This window comes from Gymnoscopelus braueri (genome assembly GCF_963280865.1).
Source record: "Gymnoscopelus braueri genome assembly, chromosome: 4".
NCBI lineage: Eukaryota > Metazoa > Chordata > Actinopteri > Myctophiformes > Myctophidae > Gymnoscopelus > Gymnoscopelus braueri.
In genome coordinates this window covers 46165336-46191979 of record NC_137605.1, presented here as the reverse complement: position 1 = coordinate 46191979, position 26644 = coordinate 46165336, and the positions used below count along the sequence as shown (strand labels likewise).

At 42.9% G+C, this 26644-nt stretch overlaps 1 protein-coding gene across 1 annotated transcript; it reads right to left on the bottom strand.

Moving 5' to 3' along the window:
* Positions 1-22353: 22353 nt before the first annotated feature.
* On the bottom strand, positions 22354-25595 carry eny2 (ENY2 transcription and export complex 2 subunit). Its single transcript, XM_080427099.1, has 5 exons — positions 25416-25595; positions 24760-24837; positions 24373-24443; positions 23930-24004; positions 22354-22706 (listed from the first exon to the last, which is right to left on the bottom strand). Exons 2-5 carry the CDS (start codon positions 24825-24827, stop codon positions 22633-22635), a joined length of 288 nt encoding a protein of 95 aa, XP_080283225.1. The 5' UTR covers positions 24828-24837; positions 25416-25595; the 3' UTR covers positions 22354-22632.
* Between the last annotated feature and the right edge of the window lie 1049 nt (positions 25596-26644).

Sequence of the window (26644 nt, the reverse complement as noted above, 5' to 3'; positions counted from 1 at the left end):
CTACACTCGGTTGTGTGCAGTCTCACGCACCGACAATATCCGATCTTCAGTTCACTCTGAACTTTTAGAACACGGCTATTGTGGGTGCACAACATCGACACACAACTATAAGTATAATGTATTATGCCTTTATTTACATGTTTATAGTAACTCGGTTATCAACCAGTTGAAAATCTGTTGAGCGATGCAGTCGTTTGATGAAATATAAATAATTTTTTCAAACGAGACTTCATGAATGCTGACCAATCACCTGTACCAATCCATTAAGGCCTCTCAATCCATTAAGGCTATGCTTCTTCCAGAGAATGTAGCTCTGTATACAGCTGCAGTTACCATGCTCAGCTCAGCATCACATCCAAACAGACAAGGAGAGGAGAGTAGGAGGAGGAGAGACCGATGGAATGTGTAATAATGTGTTGCTGGGGTCCTGAGACCCTCTGGCATGTGAGAAGGATTTCACAAACATAAGTACATCGAATGATTAATTCATCAGCTAATCTGTCTACAAACTGTATACATACCAATAACTTAAAAGATTACTGGACCATTCATCCAGGGCTTTTCCACGAGCTCAGTATAGCACTGATTAGCTTAGTAACCTGGCTGTTCTGTTTTCAGGTGTTCTTGGTAACTCCCTTTAAGCTCTGGTTATAATGTTTCACTTGAATCCGATCATTCATTCATACATACAGTAGGAGTAGATATATGTAAAGGACTGGACCAGTGCGCTGGCATGTTTAGCCATTTGACTCTATTGACTCTAACAGTATGCTTGGCATTACTGTGCACCATTTTCCAAAGCATGCTGTGGTTTGTTTGATTTTTGATTGAGCCATTGGATTCAGTTCATTTCAGTGTGGTATGAAAACCTTTGAAGAGTTTTGAAACTTGCTTGAGATAAGTAATCAGCACACATCCTTGTGCATTTATTATTTTGGTAAAAGTTGTCAAAGCCCAAAATAGTCCCTGGAAAAAATAAGGATTTATAAGCGTCATGTACATGACTTAAAATATTAAGCATGTAATGTAGCCATTATTTTACAGGAAAATGGGCTATATTTTATGTATCGTATGACCGAAGCAGAAGCAGTGACTTCGATGATTATAATTGTATTGCATTTAAATGAGCTAAACAACACAATTTAACTATGGGTTTTCATACCATACGATGCGATACTACTTTATTGTCAGCTTTCACTGAATTTTTTTGCGACACAGTAGCAAGTAGTAGTAGTTTCATGGACTTTTTATTAGTGAACTTCCCAGCATGGCTGCACGACTGCGTACGTTTTGAGTGATTACCTTGTAACATACACCAGAAAGAAACCCTATTCTTTCTTGGTTGCCATTGTCACTATTAAAGGGGTTGTCTTCAAGAGGGTTATGGTCATATCCACAAATTAATGCAGTAATTAGGGCAGTATGGTAATGATGTCAGCCATATGCTAATACCAGAGGTGACCTAAAGAGATGATTTACTGTACAGTGAACTCCTATTTGAGTAACCAAAAGCTATGACATATTAAAAAAAACTTGTCACTGAGGGAAGTCATTGTTTAACATATTTTTTATGTACTACTCCAGTATTATGACTATCATAATAACCTGTTGTTTCTCAAAGCACAATGCCTAAATCATGACAGATTGGCGGGTTGGAAGTGGTCTTGCAAGTGGTAAAAGTTGTATAAAATATTGTCGCTATTGTCGTAAAATGTGTGCCACTGTGACTCGGCTGTGATTGCTCATTTTGGAACTCTGTCAACAACGTGTTTTAATTAATGACACAGAGACGGATGAGTCGCACACAATGCTGTGCCCCCAACAACCCTGCACTCATTACTCATGTTAGAACTGTGGTAGTGAGATTTTAGATACATCACTCATGGCTACTGTACGTGTGAGTCTCTTACCACTCGACCGTCGTCGCTCATTTCAGGGCTCTTGCAGGCAAGCAGTGCTCCCAGTTGGTGGTCTCAGTAATGAGCAGTGGGGGGTGGGTGGACCAGTTTGAATGAGATGCCAGAGATCTTTTAACTCCCCACCTTCGGGGCCTTTGCATTCAATCACCCTGAGCTCATAATTGTGTGACTAAACCAATTGTTCTCTTAATTGAAGCCATTCTGACCCTCTGCCTGCCTCCCCCCCCCCCCCCCCACCACTTACCTCAGGTGAGACTCAGGTGATCCGTCAAAGATGACAGGACAGGACATCACAGGATGTTTTGACCATTATCTTAAGTAATATTATGCGTTTCGGCCAAAAGCACAGATTTCTCCAAATTCCCTTTTTAGGGCAGTGGTGTCATAGATAAATCAAATATTTTGAAAGGAATATATATCGTTGCTGTCGGGTGGAAACCTTGCATGTCCAAACCTTTTCAGGAAATTCAATGTTTATTTAGCCACAAGCTCTTTGTTAATACTTTTCATTGGTTCAATATTTACAGTATATAACTCACAGACAGACTTGACCACTTTAACTTTGAAAAAGAATAGCAGATCTACAAGCGAGTACGACGAAGTAGGGCATTCATTCATGAAAGAATATTGAAATATGGAGATACAAAGTTTCTACCCGACAGCAACGATATAGTATTGCATTTTTATACTCAGAAATTACGTTGTCACATTGAATGTGATTCATTTTGCATCTCCATGTCAGTATTTCAATATAAATTCCTCCACCCACAAAAAGTCAATTCTTATTTTGTAAGCTGTTTCTTTACCCCCTTCAGAGTCTCAGAGGAGATATTAAGACATTATATGGGCCCTTATCTCGTGCACTGCCGTTCTAATAGCCCATAATATGTATTGCTGGCTCGTAAACATAAATATATGAATATGAAACCGCATACAGGGAAATGACCCTGTGAAATAGCAGAGGTGGAATTCCCTGTGCACGATTTATAGCTGCTCTGGGTTTAGCCTGTACTTTTATTGTGGTATTACTCTAGTTGTGGTCAATTGTAGACAAACGCCAGGAGAGCTAGCGAATGAGTCTGAGTGTGTGTCATTGTGTGTCATTGCGTGTGTGTGTGTGTGTGTCATTGTGTGTGTGTGTGTGTGTGTGTGTGTGTGTGTGTGTGTGTGTGTGTGTGTGTGTGTGTGTGTGTGTGTGTGTGTGTGTGTGTGTGTGTGTGTGTGTGTGTGTGTGTGTGTGTGTGTGTGTGCGTGTGAGCGCGCGCGCGTGCGGGCGTGCATGAGCGTGTGTGTGCATGTCGGCATGCATTGGGTGGGGGCGGTAATATGTGAAAATTTCCACATCCCCTCCACCCCCCTCTGAGGCTGTGGTTCACGGTTGACAAATTTCTCGGTTTCCATAACTTTATGTCACAAATATCTGTGGTAATGGTTTTGAAAAGGGTCACTCCACCTTTTAAAGCCTAAAACACCTGTGAAGCAGATCCGTCTGTGGAGAACCATTCAAACATTAATTCCTCATTTTGAATAATTCACAAGCCCAGAGAGTGTTGGAGGGCGGAGAGACTGATGCTGTGCATATGTGTAACAACACACACACACACACACACACACACACACACACACACACACACCCACACACACACACACACACACACACACACACACACACACACACACACACACACACACACACACACACACACACACACACACACACACACACACACACACACACACACAGAAAGAGAGCGAGAGAGAGAAGAGGTCGCCTCCAAAACTTGCAGATGGAAAAAAAAATCTTCTGGGGCGCTGGTTTGTTTTCACCTGAAGCAGTCATTTGTTTTGGCCAGGGCCCAGCGCTAAACCACTGTGTATGTTTCTATGGTCCCAGTGGGTTTCTTGTGTGCACCACAGCCACTTAATGTGGTCGAGGGGAACTGCAGATTTTAATCCTAATCTTTGGAATTGTGAAACCGCACCGTTTCCTGGCACTACAGAAGTGCTTGGCATCTCATTGAGCTGTTGAGGACCTATAGAGATTCAGGATAGAGATTGGTTTAGTATGTATGCTTTGTTCTGTTGCTGTGGCATTGGCTTACACTTACTGTAATGTGTGTGCGTACGTACGTACGTGTGTGTGTGTGTGTGTGTGTGTGTGTGTGTGTGTGCGTGCGTGCGCGTGCGTGCGTGTGCGTGTGCGTGTGCGTGTGTGTGTGTGTGTGTGTGTGTGTGTTTTCAGTCACTCAAATACGCTGATAGAGACATATCCAGTGTGTTGCTCATATTCACACAGCAGCCATTATGCTGTTAAGTCATATTCAGGGGGTGCATAATATGAAAAAAATAACACTAGTATGACATAAGAGCAAAATGGGCACTGTATGAATATGGTCAATTCCTCCTCTCCCCACTTCAGACGTCATTACCATAACCCCCCTTGTGCAAAGTTATAGATTAGCAAAGAATTCCCCAAACAAAACGTTACGCAACAGCGGCAAATCAAAGCCTGCAAAATGCAGATCTTAGCACCTCCTTCCAGTCAATGACCCTCTCGGGAGCTTCCGGAATGAATCCCAGACATAGCTACATAGCTCCGCTATCTCGCTGACCTGCTGTACAACCAAGCTACCTCAGCCTAGAGCAGCCTATAGGCTCTCTTAGAATACAGCCACATCCTGGCAATAAATCACTGGCTCCCATGAACTTCCCTGGAATGCTTGTGGAGTTGCCAAATGATTGTCTGTAAGTCCAAGCAGGGTCCAAGCCTTATCAGTGCTAAACATATCGCTTCACTATCTCGCAGAGAGATGGCGTTTAAGATAAAGAGATCTGCTTAAACCCCTGTTCTACTTTCTAGAGATTTCAGATCTAGAGATTTCAGATAAGAGTTTAGAGGAAAAACCTGGATCCTCCATTTATACACTCTTAGACACTACTAAGGACATAGTTGTGCAGCGCCAATGAATGTATTGATCATCAGGCTAGATTTTCCCTGGTATCATGCAGAGGCCTGCTAACGCATCTACTGTAAATGTATAATCCTCATTATATTCACTGTAGATTAACTGTCCATTTTTATGACACTGGTATATATGTACTGAACTACAATTTACAATTTGGACATTTAGCAGACGGTCCTTATCCATCCATCCATCCATCCATCTACCCACCCTTGGACTGTGACAGACTTAGCAAGTGTGTATTATCATTTCATCATCAGTCAGCATTATTTCTGCTGCGATGACCCCTTCGGAGAGGTGATTTGGATGAGCTCCCAGAATACCTCCTTAATTTTGATGTGACCCTATCCGTAAGGCGTGGCATGTTATTCCTCCTCTCGGACGTATGGACTCGCATATGGGAGGCATAGGGGGGTTGAGGGAGGTCTAACTCAGAGCGGTTATGGGAGCTGCTGTGGGAGGCCGGTCGATCGTGACTTGAGGACGAGAGGGGTAGAGCTAATACGATGGAGAGAGCCAGGGAGGGAGAGAGATGATAATGCAAATGGATGTACAGAGAAAGCATGATAAAGATAGACATATGGGTGTGAAAAAGGGGATGAAATCGGGCTGTTGAAGTGGTGCAGGGAATGTGCAGCCAGCCAGCTTACATAGGCCCACTCCTGAGAATGTGAGAGTTCCAGAGGTGTCAGTTCACCATGTCACATCCATGCCTCCAGCATCGACTACACTGCTGTGTCTGCTCCCATTTCTCCTCTCGCCCTTTCTTTTTCTCTCTCTCCCTCCCTCTCTCTCTCTCTCTCTCTCTCTCTCTCTCTCTCTCTCTCTCTCTCTCTCTCTCTCTCTCTCCCTCCCTCTCAGCTCCTCCTGCCCGTCTCACTATTGTTGTGTTGGAAGTCCCGGAGTTTTGACAGCTGTGCTTGGAGCGCTGTGACGGCAGTCTGGAGGGAAGGGTGTGTATGTCTGACTGTGTGTTCTGAGGGTTCGCAGTCGATGTAGAACTCTTTGGTGCAGAGTATCTAGGTATGCAAATAGACATGCATGTCTTTGGACATTAAGCCCTCAGGGCTCCCATGCATGTAAAGCATACACCCTGAATGTGTGTGTGCGTGTGTGCGTGTGTGCGTGTGTGTGTGTGTGTGTGTGCGTCTGTGTGTGTGTGTGTGTGTGTGTGCGTGCGTGCGTGTGTGCATGCGTGCGTGCGTGCGTGTGTGCACGTGCGCATGTGTGTGTGTTTAAAGTCGTTGATCTGCACGCGAAAGAAAGGGGTGAATTTTGCATAATTGATTTGGTCCATGTGTCAGCGTGTGTCGTGTGAGCACTTGGAGTATGAGCCTCATTTGGCGTTGAGTCCGGGATACATTTCGTCCTGATTGGCTTGGGAATAAAGCAAGAATGTGTTGTAGGTGCTAGGCGGCTGGTGGCTGAGCCTTCCTGGGTCGCAGGGAGCAAGGCCAGGCCAGCCACATGAGCCTCAGCTGATTTCAAACCCTCAATGCCATGCACACAGGAACCAGTTCACACTACAATAAGGTAAAGTTGCAACAATCATTAAAAAACGATCAAATATTGTGGGTGTGCCCATGTGAGTGAGAAGGACTTCCCATGCATGCCTCAGGCGCACACCCACTTAGGCTATTGTTTTATTGTTTTGTTAATTGGTCATTATTAATTCGTTTAGAGAGTGTTTTGCATGGTATTTATGATTAATGTTGTTGTCTATTATTCATTAAAATGTTATTTTCATGTGGTGGGTTTTAGATGTTGAAACTATGGGTGATGGGGCTATTCCCCCCCTGGGGCTACCCCGCCACCCCATTTCTATTCTGTAAGAGTAAAGCTTTTGGAGCCTCCTTTATTTGCAATGTCTACAAATTCATTTTCCTATATCAAGAAGTTGTCATGTGTGCCATCCTGCTGAACTTCATCCCACCAGTCATTACATTGTTGTCAGAAGTAGGATCACAAAACCAGAAGAGATTGAAGAATTCCTAAAGCATCTTTGAGTGGAGGGTGAGACAGTGCGTGTTGTACACAATCGTGCAGATGCTCATCGCCGGGTGTCAGTACCAGAATATACAGCAGAAGACTCTCTGTATCTCTCTCTTGATGGCCCAATGGCACCAGCACACCTTACGGTTGCCGACAAGAACACCCGGCAGAGACTGACAACGCCACGTTTGACCCACTCACTTCCAACCCCAGGTAAAAGAGAACTCCTTAACCCCGGGGGTCATTAGCAGTCACCTAGCGCCGCTGCCAAGCCTTGCTGGCAGTGTGCTACTAGAAGAGTGTATTCCTGTGCCAAGGGAGCCAACGACACTGATGCAAGGCTGCCGGCCCAGCCGACGGACAGCGATGGAACTGGCCATCTACTGTGCATTCCAGGGGCCACTAACTGCCTCTAGTCCAAGCTTTGGCACCTCCTAGAGGAGGTGGAAAGTTACTCCACTCCAACAGGCTTACCCAGCCAGCGCCCCTGAGCCCTCAGCGCCTTTAAACTACACCCCTTAACCCTGATAACCAACTACCTGATAGGTCAAACTGAAGGGCCATACGACCTGACCTGAATTATGTTCTATGCGTAGCCCTCATCAACATGGGAGCTTCTCTCTCCCTGATCCGCACGGCTCCCTGTCCCTTATCTGGTCATCAACGATGAAACAGATTCTATACCGTCACTGTAACTGGGGGCAGATGAGCGGAAAAGGGTGCCCCTGGATATCTGACAATTATGAAGCTGCACCATGAGTTCTGGCAGGTTGACATCAAAGCTTAGACCGTCTCAATCACTGTGGATCCATTGCAGATGTACTAGGGCCTTTCTCTATCTGGGCTCAGACCATAGAGTTATAGAGAGGTATCCGGAAATCCCCGCCCATTCACTTAGTTGCTCACCCAGCGCATACTCCCTTTTTACCCCTAGTTCCGGGTTGGGACAGTTTGACGGGTGGGGCCTATCTGGGCCATACGCAGTAGTGTCACCTCAGTGTGCAACCCCATCCGCAAGCTCGTGCACAAGCTCGTGAGTCGAGCCCACTGGTCGAAACCGCTTTCGCTCGTTCATGAGTCTGGCCCCAGCTGTAGTAAGCTGCAGTACCAGAATCGGCCACCATGTCCATAGCGCTTCACTTCTCCCTCTCGGTTCTGTGGGCTTGGCTCAGACACAATAGCCCTTCAGCGTTGTCGCAGCAGGAGAGCTAACTGTGCCAGTATTCAGCCTCAGGCACAGCCTGTACTCCCATCCACAGCAGCAGCCAGAGAGGGCACCACTACATCAGCCATGCCAGTTTCCCAGAGCACTATGCCAGCTGGTAAGCCGTTCCTTGACATCTTTGCTGCCCATGCAATTGATCGATTGAATACTTTCTTAGTCAGAAATGTAAACAGCATGTGGTACAGTAAGACATTAAGGCTAAAAAGATAACATAAAAAAGTCCTGGGGACTTGTTTCCATTGTGGTCCTATGTATTCAATTAATCAATATAGCATAAAAATTAACATACTATACATGCCATCAACAAATACAAACACTATACTTACAAAGGAGAAAAAGGAAAAACGGAAACAGTGAATGACACCTCCGTTCGATGGGAATTTACATTTACCACCCCCTCTCTTGTGGTCTCCTGATTGTTTTTTTTCCCCCTGCCTTTTTTGAAAGAATCCAGTGATACACATTCTTTAATGGATGGTGTCAGGGCATTCCACATTTTGGTGGCAGAGTGGTAGAATGAGAATTTTCCCATGTTTGTTCTAAATTTGGGTGGAATCAGATCATGGTCGCTCCCTCTAGTGTTGTGGCTGTGGGTGTCACTCACTTTGGAGAAGTAGTTAGACAGGTATGAGGGTATTGAGGGCATTGTCTCTTTGAGTATCTTAAATACTAATCCCATTGATATTTGCTTATCCCTGTCTTCTACCCTGAGCCATCCTAAACTAGATAAGTGTGTTGGAATTAGTTGGGTAAGGCCAAGAAGTAGTCGTATCCGTTTGTTTTGGGAGGTCTGAAGCTTAGTTTTTAGTGACATTGACATGTTGGATAACCAAGAGGTGCAAGAATAATCAAAATGGCATTGGATGAGGGCTTCAGCTAGAGTCTTGAGAGCACTTATTTTCACCAAAGAGGAAATCCTGCCCAAAAATTATTTGATTGACTTTCTTGATCACTTTTGATGCCATTTCTTTCACCTGTCAGTTTGTTGTCAAGAATACAGCCCAAATAGGTAACCTCTTCTTTGCTTGAGATTACTATCGTCAACTCTCACCTTGAAATCATTTGCATTACTAAGGGATGTTTAGACCCAAAAAGAATGGATTTTGCTGAGTTCAGAACTGAGGGCTTCCTCAACTTGCCTTTTGTTCTCACCCGAGACCAGGAGTGCTGAGTCATCAGCGAACAAGAACGTGTTTTGGAGGTCCAGCATGACCATGCCGCAGTATTTGCCTACCTCACGTTTGATGTATTCGGTCAAATACAGTAGGCAGGTGTCAATTGAGTGGGATGTTCTGCGAGGTAACTACTGATCTGATCGTGAATTAATCTCTCTATAACCTTTGAGATGGAACAAAGGATGGAAACAGAGCGGTAGTTGCCAGGTTCTAATTTGTTTCCTTTATATAGAGAAGGATTACTCTCGGCAGCTTGAATTTTTGTGGGACGTGACACTGACTGATGGATACATTTGAAATATGGGCTACTATGGGAGCAATAGAGACGGCTGGGTCTCTGAGGAATCTGGTGGGGATGTTGTCATGGCCAGTGGCCTTGGTTGGCTGCAGGGTGATGAGCTTTTTTAGCACATCTTCAGTTTTTACCGATTTAAGTGAGATCTCGTCTTTTTGAACCCCTAGATTTTCATAGTGTGCTTGAATATGCTCTATATACCATAGAGACCTGAATGCGAGGGAAGTTTGTTAACCAACAGGGTGGCAATGGTAGTGAAAAAAAACTGTTAAAACAGTTCGCCACAGACAGTTTGTCAGTAATGAGCGAGCCACTTGAAATAATTCTGAGGTTTGTAGTTAGTGTGGTTGCCCGAATGGGCAACCAGACTATTGTTATAGATAAACTTTATTCTTTCTTTATTTATTTATAGATAAACAATATTTCTAACCGCATCACAGCCCACAGTTTATTTTTCCCAATTTAGTGTCATATGTCAAAATGACCGGCTTCACCGGGAATCGTGTGCTTGTATTTTGCTAGGAGATTGGTTGCATAGTTTTATTGATATTGATTTATTAGTGCATTAAATTTCCCCATCCACTTTAATGAAAAAGTGAAAAAACTCAAATTCAAGTATTTTTTTCTCTGAAACCGTAAGAGCTAGAGTTACCAGATTTGGTGGGGAGGTTTATAATTTAGTCCGAAATTATTTAAAAAACACATTACACCAGTCGGCCTCATGGTGGCGCTATAACAGCCCACTTTACGTTTTTGGCCTATAACTTTTGAACCGTAGGTCCTAGAATAAAAATCATTTTCCCCCTAGATTCCTTGGGTCATGACGCAACTCCCCATATAGGCCACGCCCATTTGCGTCAGGATAGATTTTCCGCCATTTTGAATTTTCTTCAAAACACACTTTTAGCTCCTCCTCCCACATATTTGCTCCAAATTTCACAAAAATCAGTACACATAATCTCTGGACCCATGCGATAATCTGGAGTGAAACAGAATTTTGATAGTTCTTGCCGTTCGTCCGTAAATGGCTTCCAAAATTAGAGGGAGGGGCCCGTTTTACAAAAAAGCCCACAAATCACGAACAAAACGTCCAGTCAATCCCAAATTTAAATCACATGGCGAGGGTGGTTTACTCAACAAATCTCCAAAAGCATTTCCACTTTGATCCATAGGGGGCACCACAAATGCTCAAAATGTAACCTTTTGATGCAAAAACCATATGTTGATGTTTCTAGATAAACTGTATTTCGGGCTGCTACTTCTCCCACAGTTTTTTTTGCCCAATTTCGTGCCATATGTCAAAATGACCGGCTTCACCGGGAATCGTGCGCTTGTACTTTGCTAAGAGATTGGTTACATAGTTTAATTGATATTGATTTATTAGTGCATTAAATTTCCCCATCCACTTTAATGGGAAAATGAAAAAATGCCCATTCAAGTATTTTATTCTCAGAAACTGTTAGGGCTAGAGTTACAAGACTTGCAGGGGAGGTTCATGATTTAGTGCGAAATTATTAAACAAAATTATACACCAGTCGGCCACATGGTGGCGCTATAACAGCCCCCTTTACGTTTTGGCCTATAACTCTTGAACCGTAGGTCGTAAAATCAAAATGTATTCTCCCCTGGATTCCTTGGGTCACGACGCATCTCCCCATATAGGCCACGCCCATTTGCGTCAGGATAAATTTTCCGCCATTTTGAATTTTCTTCAAAACACACTTTTAGCTCCTCCTCCCATATATTTTGTCCAAATTTCACAAAAATCGGTACACATGATCTCTGGACCCATGCGATGGGTATTTATGTGACAGAATTTTGATAGTCCATACCGTTCGTCCGTAAATGGCTTCCAAAGTTAGCGGGAGGGGCCCGTTTTACAAAAAAGCCCACAAATCACGAACAAAACGTCCAGTCAATCCCAAATTTGAATCACATGTCAAGTGTGGATTACTCAACAATAATTTCCACTTTGATCCATAGGGGGCGCCACAAATGCTCAAAATGTAACCTTTTGATGCAAAAACCATATGTTGGGGGGACCAATCCTCTCAAAATGAAACGCAAGTGATCTCAGGAGTTGCGTGACAATGTAATTGGCGCAGCCTCCGACGGTATTCCTCCCAGCGTATTCCTCGAGTCCCGGCGGCAGCGAACCGCGACTCGCGTCGGCGCAACCACACTCTGCAATTGCCCTGAATTGCGACGCGTCTAGTTTTAGTTTGTTGTTGAAGCCTAATTGTTTTAGTGCGTTTTGTGAGTTTTTCTGTGTGGTTTTTGTTTTCCTCAATTTTCTCGTTGAAGAAATTCCTTTTGGCATGTTTGATCATGTTGTTTACTACATTACGCAGTTTTTGATCTTTTCAAGCAGCTGCTCATTACGGGTTTTCCTTCTGTTTTTGTTTCTGAGTTTGATAGCATTCAAGATGTCTCCATTCATCCAAGGTTCAGTATGGGCTTTGACCCTTACAACTTTTGTGGGTGCTATGCTATCAATCACAGACAAGAATGCAGATTTAAAACAAGACCAGGCCTTCTCGGCCGACGTGCAATTTAGAACATTGGACCAGTCCATTTTCTCCAGAGCTCTTGTTAGTGCTTCACTAGAGTAGTGTTTCATTTATTTGAATCTGATTGTGACAATTGACTACAGATTTATGAATTTTACGAGTGCAGAAAAAATGTCACGTAAATGACGCCACTTCTTGAGATTCTGGACTGGTCCGAGGTCAAAATTAGGTCTATGATGGTTTGAGTAGTAGGATGCAGCATACCCTCATATACTGTGTTATCAGCTGGACAAGGCTATGCAGGCTACAGAACATGCTGAATGATTTAAAAATAGTAGTGCCTTTACGAAGAATGTTGGTGTTATAGTCTTCAATCAAATTAAATTCTGAGCTGCTTATGTCTGTCACATACTCCTCAATTAAGTCATGAAATGCATTTTTATCTGGAGGTCTGTAGATGGCGCCAATTTCAGAATCAGAATCAGAATCAGAATCAGTTTTATTGTCACATCACAGGTTTACAAGGTAAAAAAGTGGGTGAAATTCTTTTTTGTACATCGTTCCCATCGCAACGTTAGTTTCCATAGAAAGAAGAGGGGGGGGGGGAGAAGAAGAGGGTGGGGGGTAAGTGGGAAGGAGATCAAAACAAGAGAGCAACAGAAGGCCAGACAAGTTATCTACATATTTACAAATTACCTGAGATAATAAAAAAAAAAAAAAAAAACTAAACTAAGGTGCCTGAGCATAGCAGCAATGTATTGTATACTGTGCATGTTATACTTATACTGTGCATGATAGACAATGGACGTTAAGGTGCTTAGAGGAAAAGGAGCACAATAAAAAGACCAAAAAAAAGTCAGTGCGTTATACAAGGGATTAAGGTGCAAAAGGTCAGTGCGTGTCCACCTAGAGTGGACTGACCCTAGTATAATCCGCAAGTAGCTCCATGAGGGAGTGCAACAAAAAGTCATTTGTACCTGGTGTAGTCCACAGGTGTGTCCGAGGGGGGGCTAAAGTCCAAGTCATTGTCCCTGGTATAATCCACAGGTGTGTTCAGGAAGAGCCAGAAAAAGTCTGCGCTGCCTGTTGTCAGGCTGCTGAACAAGGCCTATGCCTCATTCAGGCTTATGCCCCATTCAGCATTCTGACAGCAGCCGGATTGAAACTACACCAGTACCTGGTGGTGGAACTCTTGATACTGCCTGATAATACTTGTTACTGGGGACAATTATCAGGGCTTTAGCTTTGGGATAAATTACCTTTATCCAAATAGATTCAGTGGAGTTGTTGCCTATGTCTGAAAGTGCATTAAACGTAATGTTGGATCTCACATAATGATAAACACTCCTCCCCTATGCCTATCCCTATCTTTCCTGATGACTGAATAACCTGAGGATTGTACTAAATTGGTACAGCACAAGATTGATATTGGAGATGGTCACCCCAACCGGCTCCGCCCATGACCCCAACCGCCCGTCCCATGACTAATGCCTTTCGCCAAAAGGGCAGCTGCTGAACAAAAGATCCAAGAGATGGCAGCACTGGGCATCATCAAACCTCCCAGTAGTCTCTGGGCCACCTCAGTTGTGCAGGTATGGAAGAAGGATACAATAGCTGGTGGTTATGTGTGAACAATTGGCAGCTGAACGCTGTGTGACACACAAAGACTCATACCTGCTTCCCCGCATTGACAATGCGCTCTGCCACATTTCCGGTTCCAGCTGGTTCAGCTCACTGCACCTCTGCAGCGGGTACTGGCAGATGGAGCTGTCCCTTGAAGCCTGTACCAAGACTGTTTTCTCCATTGGCCAAGGACTATGGCAATTAAAACTTATGCCATTTGGCCTTTGCAACGCTCCAGCCACCTTCGAGTGACGACAAATGTAAACAACCTCCTCACTCAAGTGTGGGTGTATGACCCATTACAGAAGAAAGGGTCTTTCCAAAGTTCCGTAGCAAATGGACTGGCCATGCACCATGCTGGCCACAGTCTCTGACATGTGCAACCTTATTGCCGCCTCACCAGCACAGAAGAAACCCAGGTGGATACGGAGAGACCCCACACACCAGTACGAGTCACGACCCTCACACTGGAACACCCAAGCCTCCGGGGCCTATAGGAAGCAAATTGAGCATTTGCCTCAGCACCTCCGGAACTTTGTGTTGAGTGCATGGGTTACTGGGGACAGTTAAACCCCTCAGGTGTGGCTATGGGATATAGGTCCAGTGAGCACCTAAACCTTGAGGGCACCTCAATGTTAAATTGGCAGTTTTTTTCTCCAAAATGTAAAAAAATAAATAAAGACTAAATGTATGCTTTGGAAAATGGTCGGAAAAGTATACATGATTTTAACATGCATGATACATTATTATCAGGCCTAAATGTACCCTTTAACTTCTTGTTTATCCCCAAAATGACTGGATATCACAGGTTTTGCAGCTATTTGCAGCATTTGTAGAAATATTGGGCCTTAAAAGTAATAAAGAAATTATGTATTTGGCCCCTCATTTGTAAAATAAATGTAGATATAAAATCAAATATACAATTTTAAATAAATTTACAATTTAGGCATTTAGCAGACGCTCTTAATCCAGAGTGATTTACAGTACGCAAGGTAAACACAAGGTAACATCAAATGCATAGAGACAGTGTAGTCTGTAGTGCCTCAGTAATCTAGGATCATAGGCAAACAAAGAACCTATCATCAGTCCAAACATAATAATATCAAAAAAGAAAATAACATATACAAACAATGAATATAATTATGTATATGTTTTAAATGAATTATATTTAAAAGGGTGCCCAGTCAGGGGCCCACTGTTCCGGTTACCTGGCTGCTACCTGGCTGTGTATTATCCCAGGGTGTGTCAGTGTGGCTGACAAGGACTTCCCGGCATGCCTCAGGGCGCACACTCACTTGATATTTTATTGTTGTGTTAATTGTGATGTTATTTGAGTCAGAGTGTTTTGCATGTCATTTGTGATTCATGTTTTTGTTTGATGGCCATTGTTTCATTCAATCAGTTATTTTCATGTGGGCTAGGGTTTTTGTGTGCTTTTCTGTTCTGTAGAGCCTTTGTTGAAGCCACTTGTATTTGCGATGTCTGCAAAGAAAGGGTTTCCTATATCAAAATGTTGTCTCTCCTCCTGCTGATTTTCAAGCACAAGTCCTCATGTTATTATTGGAGAGTGACACACGGTCATACAACAAAATATACTTAACATGTAACAATGGCTGCACTATCTCCGCTGCTAATGATAATGAACTTCAGCGTGCTGTTTTATTTTTTAAGTGATGAGCTGCACACAGCTTGAGAACTCACTTGCCCACCCAGTTAGTTGTATATTCTTTCCTAAAAGATAGTATAGGCCAATAATCAAAAGGGTCAACATGAGCTCTCTCACAAACCAAACGTGAGTGTTGACCATATGTTACTGTATCTGGCTCGCTCCTAAAAGCTAATAAGGCAATTACAGTATCGCAGTCTCAATGGAGTTCTCCCCTTCCAAGGAAGTGAGGCGTTATTATTCCTTACCGTATCTGACTCAACACCAGTCAACATCAAAGTGACCAGCTGCGTAATGATAATGATACGGCACGTGTTGAGATAGCAGGCATTTATCAGTGTGCCCGTAATGTATGGTCACATAAAATACCTACGCGTACAAGGGACACAATCCTTTTATTGCAGGTACTTTTACTCCAGTTTGCTCACCAAACAACAAGCTTATCAGCAGGTGAGCGGAATGCAGTAATATCTCAGGAGGAAGGCCTTTACCCCTTCTTCCTCCTCATCACTTATTGTCAAGCGTAGTGGTTACATAACCACCGCATTGGACTCAAATGGACCAAATTCAAATCTCGCAGAACTGCTTTCTTTGCATAACATAGGCTAAGCAAAATCCTTGGAACTCAGCTGACCTATGTTGACCCCTGGAGATGAAAGCGAGGGTAAAAGGGCACTGACCACAGTTGGCAGTTCTTGTTTGGGTCCTTCCATGTTGCTCCTGGGACAGACAAAAAAAATACCAAAAACATGTGGAGCATTGCGCTCACGTGGTCGAATCAGGATGCATTTTTCTTTTTTTCCCAAGCCTGTCTAAGAACCTCATAAAAGCACAGGACATCCTGCGGTCATTTAATGACACGGCACACATTGTCATCAAATGAGTCAAATAAACACTCCCTGACATGCTATCTAATAAACTTGAGTCTATTTTCGCTTAAGCATTCAATCCCTCGCTGATATAATGACCTGTGTATTTCCTGAAATATATCTAAAAAAATATAAAAACAACAAGAAAGTGAAAACATGATCTTGTGTGTGTGTGTGTGTGTGTGTGTGTGTGTGTGTGTGTGTGTGTGTGCGCGCACGCGCGTGTGTGTGTGGTTCTATGAACTAACAATCTATCCCCCAGAGATTGACAGCTCATTGATAGAAAAAGATGAGGTAAAGTGTTTTCAGAGCAACAATGAGCAATACAAGTGCGTTATATTGAACTTTTCACAGATAAAGGACAAATGGAAAGTGCATGAGAGAGAGACTGAAAGTCATCTACCTCTTCAGAGTTCCTCGGGACTCAACTGTTATCAGTTCTGCAACGCCATCACATGGTGACTATGGGCATGTTCTACTCTGGTGAGTACAGCATGGTGCAGCATTTATTGGGGCACATGTTGAAATGGAAGCGTAGCAATAAAACATTTACTGTTTGTTTTAAATTAAACAAAGACAAAGCAAGCAATCATATTACCCCAGAATACAAAATATGGGAGCTCTGGGTGCAACCAGAACTATTTTAACAAGAGCATGAAATTTGCATGAACATATGACTCACAAATCACTGCATGTGGATTTAAGCAGCTGCAAAAGATTTCCCTTAAAAGCCACAGAGGTCAACATGTCGACATTGTTTTCTGATAATGTCTGCTTTTCATTCGACAATGTTTACAGTAATTGCGCATTCACAACTGATTGAAATGTTATGTTACTTTCTTAAGGATACAGCAATAAAATAGCCCATTAAAATGCCATGGTTTCTGCTGCGCACTGTGAGCAGCTAAATGAACAGCTACTTGAGTCTAATTAAAGCATTCTTTTGATCAATGCGACCGTGCTGCCCGCGTGAGAGAGACTTAACATTGACATGCATGCCTCACACCTCTGCTGGGTTCATACCAAGACGTATAGGCCTATTAATAGTTGCTATGATACCCACATCCTTTCTCCCCACTTCTTTGTCAGAGTCTGCTGTGATTTAGAGCACCACATAAACCCTACTGGGACGTCCCAGATGACTCCAGTGCTCTCCCCCTCCCCTCCCCTCCCCTCTCTGACTGCTGCATGCTGCTGTTGTTGTCGGGGAGCACAGGCCATGGTGTTTGGCTGCCCCAGCTGAGGAGAGAGAGAGGAAGAGAGAGAGAGAGAGAGAGAGATGGAGAGAGAGAGTCTGAGAGAGATAGGGAGAGAGAGAGAGAACACAACTTTTTCAGCTTGTACTTTTATTTTTAAGTTATATTTTTTGACTGCAAAGTTGAAATGTTGCAGAGCTCTGTTTACACATTTTCTTAGTGTACAGTACATAAAACAAAATTCTCCACACTTGCTTTGGCAACAAACTTATTTTTTCAATGCTGAGAGAGACTAAGAGAGAGAGACAGAGAGAGAGAGAGAGAGAGAGAGAGAGAGAGAGAGAGAGAGAGAGAGAGAGAGAGAGGGAGGTGGGGCGGGGGAACTACTGGGCTTTTCCCATGATAAGAAAGAACCGGACTGGTCAGCCTCGTCAGCAGGCAGCGGATGAGAGGCCCAAGCTTCCAGGACCTCCACCTCCTCCACGTTCTCTCCTTCCCACAGCCCTCCCCCCCCAAGCCCACACCACCCCACCCTCCTCCTCCTCCTCAAGGCCCCCTGAGCTCCCTCAAGTCATGATCCGGCCTGTAAATTAGTACCGGGAGAAAAATAGGTTTTGTAAAACAAAACTGGGTTAGCCTACTGTGTGTATCATGCCTTGACTTATGCTCCCTCGTGCTACAGTGTCACGCGCCGAAAAGAGCCGACCTGCAAGCTCACAGCGCGCCGTGGACGCCATGCCCTTTGAGCTTGCAGATCTGCTCTTTTCCACGTGCAACACCGCCGCACGGAAGTATAAAACACATCAGGGCTCGAAGGGGAGACAAGAGAGAAGAAGCAGGCAGTAAATCCACCGGAGCCCACTGATAGCGCCTGTTTGCACTGCCACTGACGCTTCCTTTGATCAAATGGCTGGAGGAGCGGGGGGTCGTGTGGCGCTGCTGAAGGTCAGCTATATATTACACTCCTAAAAGTGATTACTGAAATTCTTAAGTGAAACCATTCTGCTGCCAGGGTGTGCTCTAATCCCCTGCAGCGTTGTCTGGGCCAGAGCCAGGGCCTCCCTGTGGATCCCTGCGCCCAGCACTCCCTTCCCCTCTTTCCCCTTCCCTTCCTCCCCACTTGTGTTTTCTATCATCAGAGTGAGGGGCCGAAAGAGCCCCTACATGGAAACATGGCCTATCCAGTTGCAATATCAACCGTGGGGCTCGGCGGGCGTTTTGGGGTGGGGGTGGGAGAAGAAGGGGTGGTGGGCTGGTGGCTGGTGGGTCGGGTGGGGGGGGGACTGTGTCAGGAAATAGAAATATGCACACACTTCAAAGGCCAGAGCAGCAAATTAAGGGTTAGGCATTGGACACGACAGTAAGTGGCCTTTACATCAGAAACAGGGTAAACAATGTCTGGTTTGTGTTTCGCTCCTTTCCTCCGTGTTGTTGCACGGGGACCCCCCTGCTTCTCCGTCTGCAAACGAGCTACGCTGTAGGTAGAGAGCACTAAAACAGGTCAATGACATTTTTTCTTTTTTTTTTAGATTGAGCAAATAATTGCCATCAATTGAGTCATAACGCAATGCTGTGTAACTTTTGCCACCCCTGTGTATTGTTGAGCAGGAGCGGAAAATTTGACTCATGTTTTGGGGATTACTGGGGACAGAGCATGTTACAAAAAAGGCGTCTGTTGAATCCTCCCATTTCTTGAAGGGTGGCTGCTCCTTAATACAATTTTAACACTGATTCGATCAATTACAGTCGCTTATAAATCAGAAGTGTTGCCTCCAAGCCATCAGGAAATAAGCAGAGCGAGTCAAAATAAAGTGTTATTGTGCCTGTGCATGCTGTGCATATGGGTGTGAATGGAGTGTGTGTGTGTGTGTGTGTGTGTGTGTGTGTGTGTGTGTGTGTGCGTGTGTGTGCGTGTGTGCGTGCGTGCGTGCGTGAGTGTGTGCGTGTGTGTCAGAATGCAAGACTATTCCTACCGTAACAACATCAGAATTGAGATTGGGCCAGCCAACATGAGCTAAACAAGAATTATGTGAAGTCATGCTCTATGAAACTTTATACACATTTGCTGATCATTACCTAAGATTGCTTTGTGTTAACTTTGGCAGGCCCAGTCTTGGCTCTCGGATTGAAAAGGGGATGATGTATTTCCTCTTATTTATTATTTGCACTGGGCTACTGAGAGGGAAGGGGGAAAAGGGTGAGGGTATGCCTGTGACTGGCGTGCGGATGCCAGTAATAACAGAGCGGAGCTTATTTTGCAGCCTCATTAGTGTGTAGAAAACAGTTCCCAGGAGACACAACAGAGTGTAAATACATTTAAATCCTGTCACACTGCAGGTCACTGCATGCCAAGTTCTCCCTATTCTCCTTTTTGCCTCTTTTTTTTTTCTTCTTAAAATGAGAATATAAATGCCACAGAGTACTGCAAGTGTGCAGGCTTCAAAAGAACTGCAACCCCATGTTGCACGTCTCATAAATTCTAGAGAGGGAATTCAAAGAGAACTTTATCGAGCATGGCATTCACACATGCTGACAGTAAAGGGAGCCAACTGCATGCTGGGCCTTGGGAATTTGTAAGAGCCTGTGGCCATTTTGTTTTGCTTACAAACACCCTCTGTGACCTTTTTTTGAGCTTAAGGTGCTTTTGCGCTCCGCGTTCACTGAGTGTGACAGATGCAAAATGAATGAAAAACTAAATCACGTGTATAATTTCTTACATAAGACGGATAGACTTTGTGTTTAATAGGGTGATATGCATCCAATTTGTATTGTTGTCAGGATATATTACTTTAAGTACTTCCTAAACCGTCACAACATCTGCACTGGTGAACATACCCCCACATCTGAAACTGCAATATAAATCATGTACCACACTGCAGTGTCCACAATATGAAAATATTTCTGACATGACTCAATTTTGCATCGTCTTCTGTTATATTGTAGGCCAACTCAGTTGTTTGTACAGTAAGAGAGGTGTTTATAGTATCTAAATGTTGCCAAGTTCCTTAGAGAAAGGACTGCCAGTGCACCTATGGCTCAATATATAGAACCACACTTTTTGGCTCCATTAACTGTTGACACAGCTGCTATCATGCTGAAATGATATGATTCCATGGGTCCTGACCATATCACCCCTTCTCTTTCTCCTACACATACACACGCATGCACGTGCGCACACACAGGGCATGTTTATCTTTCCCTTTTAAATGTCATTGGGCATTGCTCTGACACAGCTTGATATTGACATCAGGGGAATGATGAGGTCATTCCTGCCCTTTGTTGTTCCCTGTCTTATGACAGCTCATTCAGAAGGGCCGGGACACAAATCTATCAGCCAGAAAATGTGATTTGTGGTTATCATCTGCTGTGTTTATCACTGAAAAGGATGTGTTTTCTTTTTTTGTATTGTTTTGTTTTTCTTTATTTGACTTTTCTAGCTTTTTATGATGTGCAGAGTCATCTGGTTACTGTACGGCACCTCAGCAGAACTCTGCAGGTCTTGAGTGATGAAGAAAAGCTGAGAACAGAGAGCGAGAAAGTAAATAAAAATCTTGCATGATAATAAATGGCATCACCTGTAATTCTATCCCACAAGGTTCTGCAGTTCACTGTATTGTGTTGAGCCCCCTGTATGTGTGCGGTCCAGGGAGATCTCCTGATAACATGGGGATTGATGCAGGCCATTAAAGTAGCGTGTGTGCCGGGGCTGGACGGGTGCGTTCCATTTGGCCTCCCCAGCAGCACTGTATATCAGCATGTTGTCACCTGGGCTGATGTCACAGTGGGTCCTTCGGCTAAGAAAACACGCCGTCTGTCTTCGGTGGGTGACCAGCGCAACGACTCACTCACTACCCACTAATGTGCTACTCGTGCCGAGGGGTGTGTTGCTTGGGTTCACGGCCTCTCTGAACGTCATGTATAACCAATTAGCCATTCCGCATGTGTAACTAGAGAGGTTTTAACAAAACAAAAATGATCTGTGTCAGCTTGAGGGGGGAAAAAAGAATAATAAAAAAGTTAATTTTGTAAAACAACGACTATTATCTAAGCAGGCAGCTCAACTCTTTTATCGCTTTGATAAGGTTTATGACATTGCACAGCAGCATTCAAAATAATGGAGATAGCAGAGATGGTGGTTGAACGTGCAATTGGCAGGACACCGTGCAGAGGTCATGATCCAGCTTTTTACAGATTTTGACAAACCATCACAGCTTGGTGTGACTTATGTTTTCTTTTTGGTGTCCACCCAGTGACTCTCCCATTGGAACACTTGTATATGCACTTGTTCACTGTGCATCGAGGACCTTGAAACGATTCGACAGTCCTGTTCTGGGAGGGCAATTTGTCCCTTGGTGCATCCACATGAGTTATACCTTTCCCTGTGAACAGGGTCACTCCTGTTTATCTTTTCATAATCTCCCTCTTTCTACCCCAATCTCTCCCTTCTGTCAGGAACACCCTGTTATTCTAGGAAGTAAAGCAGCAGCCGTCTTGTCATCAGGGGAGCATGGATGTTTGGATATAAGCACGGGGGATGTGTCATTTAGTCAAAGGACAACCTTATTTCAGTGCACGAGCCCAGCGTGCTTCAAGTTACCAGGGTAAATTGTCCATACAGCTCCATATATTGTCAAGCATTTGATAAAGGCTCTTTTCATGACTTTGTGATATTGTTGTTTTGACTCTATCTTTGAAAGACTAGGCATGAAGTTGGCTACTGTCCTGATACTGTACCTCTGGGGTTAGGCTACACATACAGAGCTATGAATGGAGCCCTTTGGACAAAGTGCGCTGAAAGGCAATACCACTCAATTTCATATGAACTATGACAGCACAGATAGTATTGAACATCACTACCAAAACGTTTGGTGCCAACCTAAATGTGTGATGTCATACACTTGTCAAATAGGCATAAGATACTTCAGTCAATTAAACCTTTATTTATACACATTTATAACACGTTTCATAAACAAATGAGAATTGAGTGTGCAAGGTACATGATGTACGGTATTTTACAAAACTGGTTTAAATTAAAACAGAATCAAATAGGTCATGTTATACATTCAGTTAAAACCAATAAAAAAAACTGAGCAAACAAATCAAAAAGACAAAAAAAAGAACAAACTTCTACATCATGACAGCATAGGCAGGTCTTCTGAGGGGGGAAAACGTGTAAAAACAATTGGATTGTTGTTTTGTTCATGTGGCATGCTGAGCCAAAAAGGATCTTATTCTCTGAAGAAGCTCCTTCTTGACACTGTCTGGCACTAAGGCTGGAAGAGACAGAGACATTGGTCAGCAATCTCAGCATGACATTACAGAACAGCACAGCTAACAAGTCCTCTAGCACAGTGGTTCTCAAACTTTTTCATGTCAAGGACCCCCAAATTAATATATGTTTGGCCACAGACCCCATCTGAAAATATTTTGAGCCAGGGTCCACCACACAAGATGTGTGTTATTTGAAAATAGCAGATCCACAAGCTTACAACGCGTTGCGGTACGTTGTGAGCTTGTAGATATGCTATTTTCAAATAGCAAACATATATTGTATTGTATAGGGGTAAAGTGGTTAAACAAATTTTGATGCTATAAGGTTTTAACTAATTTAGCTGGGGACCCCCTCACGGACACCGGACCCCACTTTGAGAACTACCGCTCAAGCAAACACAAATTGGTGTTTGTGTTTGCTAGACTAGAGAACTTTCTCCAAGGTATCACAAATAGCACAAATTAACATTCTGATAAACATGGCAGCTGTTATGGGCAGTCAGTCACATACAGCAGTGGTTCTCAACCTGATGACGGTGAAGTGACAATTTAAGGACTTTTAAGACCTTTAAGAAATACCATTACTGCATCAAAAGTAATCAACAAACTATACTATAAAAACTGGTCAAACATTGGCCAAATTGTCAAATAATATAAGTTAAAGAATTGGAAAATTGCTGATCTACAAGCTCACAATGCGCTGTGAGCTTGTAGATCTGCTGTTTTCACAATATTTATCTGTGGAACCGAGTCTAACTAAATGTTATGCCTCAACTCCTACAATTCCAAGTGCTTGGGTGGGGGGTCCCCAGGTCAAATACGATTATTTTGGGGGTCACCAGTTCAAATATGATTATTTTGGGGGGGGTTGCAGCCTGAAAAGGTTGAGAACCACTGACAATGCAGTACAAAAACACTCATGCCAACCAGCCACAGCCCCACATCCTGCCAATGTAGATGAACTTTTGATTGAACAATTCAGGCTTACATGAAAGGAAGGAATAGCAAAGATATTGCAGTCCAAAACGGAATTGAATTATATACATAGTGAACGTTTGAGACAACTTGGCCGTGAGTGTTTTAAATTACACGTGTCATAAATAAAGTTCTTCATAGAACATGGCGCTCCCCTGCCGATTTTCTTTTAGCACAGGACATGGAAAGAATGTGTTGAAAAGCTATAACCTTGCTAGCAAGTAGTGAGCACACTGAATAGTCTACCTACCTCTTCCTTTGGGAGTGATTTCCACCACAAGGTCCTCTACAGTTACATGCTCCAAGCCTTTCTCTTTGATGACTTCTGCAATGAGTGAGAACAGTTCAATACAAACTAGATTTTTTATTTTTTTTGCTAGCCTGCAATCTGGCCACCCGATCTACATGAATTACAATGAATTAATCAAGCCGACATTAAGTGCATTCATTTGGTGGTGGTGGGGGGGGGGGGGGGTAAGAGTCTCTTTTCCCGGTGTTTCGCCCAGGTGGATAAGGTTTTGAGGTTAGGTTTAGGCATAATTTCTGTGAGGTTAGGGTTAGGGTCAAGCATAGTGTTTGTGAGGTTAAGATTAAGGATAATGTTAGGTTTAGGCATAGTTTTTGTGAAGTTAAATGTTAAGGCGCAACCTGGGCGAAGAGGGAGTCCCATGATAAAGGTGCTGTCATTGGTACCTTTGCAGTGAGCCTTCATTTGGTCCTTCCATCCACATTCAGTCAGCTTAGTTCTCAGCAATTCCTTCAGCCTGTCGACCAATAAAATTAATCCACAGTGCAGGTAAGATTAACTTTTTCTTTTTTATTGCTACTAGTGCTGATGATGTCTAGGATATAGTATTGTATGTCTTTAAATGTCTCTATGAATTGAATACAAAGGACCTCAATAGAAACAAGTCCTCAGGATTTATTTGGGTTATTCTTTTACACCAAGTGTATGTACTCGTGCTGTTTGCATTTCTGTCTAATGAAGTATTCAATCAATCAAAAACGTGTTAACTTTTAAATTCAACAGATAAAAAAGTTTACGTCTTGTTGTTGTCATAACAAGTCTGTCTGCCTCACCTCTCTCTCTCTCCCATTTCAGTCAACTTCTGGTTTATAGTTGCCCTCATTCTGGAATCTTTACTCATATTCGTGTACCTGTACGAGATGTAAGGAAAAGGACAGTATGTTGTTATTTATGGTTTGTTAGTTAGTAATCAAGTACATTTGCTCAAGTATTGTACTAAGTACAATGTTGAGGTATTTTTTACTTTACTGGAGTATTTCCAATTTCAGTATTTTACTTCTACTCCACTACAACTCAGAGGCAAATATTGTACTTTTACTCCACTACAATTACTTGAAAACTTTAGTTACTAGTAGTAACTTTGTAGATATAAATTATTATATTATAAAACATATAGCCTGTACCCTAAAACAGTAGCATTTAGCCTGTACCAAACCCAGTAGCATTAAGCCTGTAACAAACCCTAATATAGTAGCATTTAGCCTGTAACAAACCCTTAAATAGTGGCATTTAGCCTGTAACAAACCCTAAAACAGTAGCATTTAGCCTGTAACAAACCCTAAAACAGTAGCATTTAGCCTGTAACAAACCCTAAAACAGTAGCATTTAGCCTGTAACAAACCCTAAAACAGTAGCATTTAGCCTGTAACAAACCCTAAAACAGTAGCATTTAGCCTGTAACAACCCCTTTTAAAAACCACTCACTCACCTCAAACAATAAACACAATGCTCATGATGTGTTTAACACATCAAAGTATTGAGGTAAAACACCCCAAAATCACCAACAAGTTGTCAAGATATGGTCAGTTGTTGTTGTTATATAAACAACAAGCTAATATTCCCACACTGATCACATTCCCACATGGAGCAACATATCGGTTAAAGTAGTTCCTACCCAGTGTTGCCAGTTTGTGTGAGAGAAATAAGCAAGCCAGGTCTAGGAAAACGAGCCCAAAAAGAAGCAACTAGGGCACTAGACCCATTATGAGCACTTTAAACCTATACTGTCTGTATCCATCGTGCGATGCGACGCGTTGTGAGCTTGAAGATCTGCTATTTTCAACAAATATTTTTTTTCAATATTTTTTGAAACATTCTAACAACACAAATCTGGTGCGGGGCTCCCTGGCACAACACATTTTCAGATGGGGGTTAGGGACAAAGTATATTAATTTGGGGGTTCATGACATGAAAATATTTGAGAATCACTGGTTAAAAATAAATAAATGTGTGAAGCAAGCCCAAATAAGCAACTGCACTTTAGAAACAAAGCCCAAATAAACAAGCCCAAATAAGCAAATACACTTTAGAAAAAAGTCCAAATAAGCAACTACACTTTAGAAACAAGCCCAAATAAGCCCTTTAGAAACAAGCCCCCCAAAAAACTACAGATATTAACAAGCAACTTTACAGAATAACAAGTCCAAAGTCGCTTAAAATAAGCAGGCATGGCAACGCGGGGAACCTACTTACTTACAAACTGTAATCCTCATTTACACCACTAGGTGGTGGCGTTGGTCAACACATTAATCGTCAAGGATGGAGACAAAACGTTTTCACTTCAACCCTTTGATGCAAGATGATGTTTGACATTGACAGTGGTGGAAAAGTACTCAAATTGTTTTTACTCATGCAAAAGTATCAATACTACAATGTAGAAATAGTCTGTTACAAGTATAAGTCCTGAATTAAAAATGCACTTAGTAAAAGTAGGCCTACAAAAGTATTGGCATCAAAATGTATTTATTTTGTGTTAGGTACCAAAAGTAGAAAGTACTCATTATGCAGAATGTCCCATTTCACAAGTTTGCAAATGTATGAAATGCATATTTTTGGGGGCAGATCTGCAATTGCTGCATCATGCATTGTGAGCTTGTAGATCTGCAATGGCCGAAATGTATATATAGGGCTGAAGTGGTTAATGTATGTTTTGTAATA

Coding starts and splice junctions, on each gene's coding strand:
- eny2 (XM_080427099.1), bottom strand. CDS start 24,827: ATGAGTAAAGATTCCAGAATGAGGGCAACTATAAACCAGAAGTTGACT. Junction 24,444..24,759: donor GAAATGGGAGAGAGAGAGAG/GTGAGGCAGACA, acceptor ATTGGTCGACAG/GCTGAAGGAATTGCTGAGAA. Junction 24,005..24,372: donor AATGAAGGCTCACTGCAAAG/GTACCAATGACA, acceptor CACTCATTGCAG/AAGTCATCAAAGAGAAAGGC.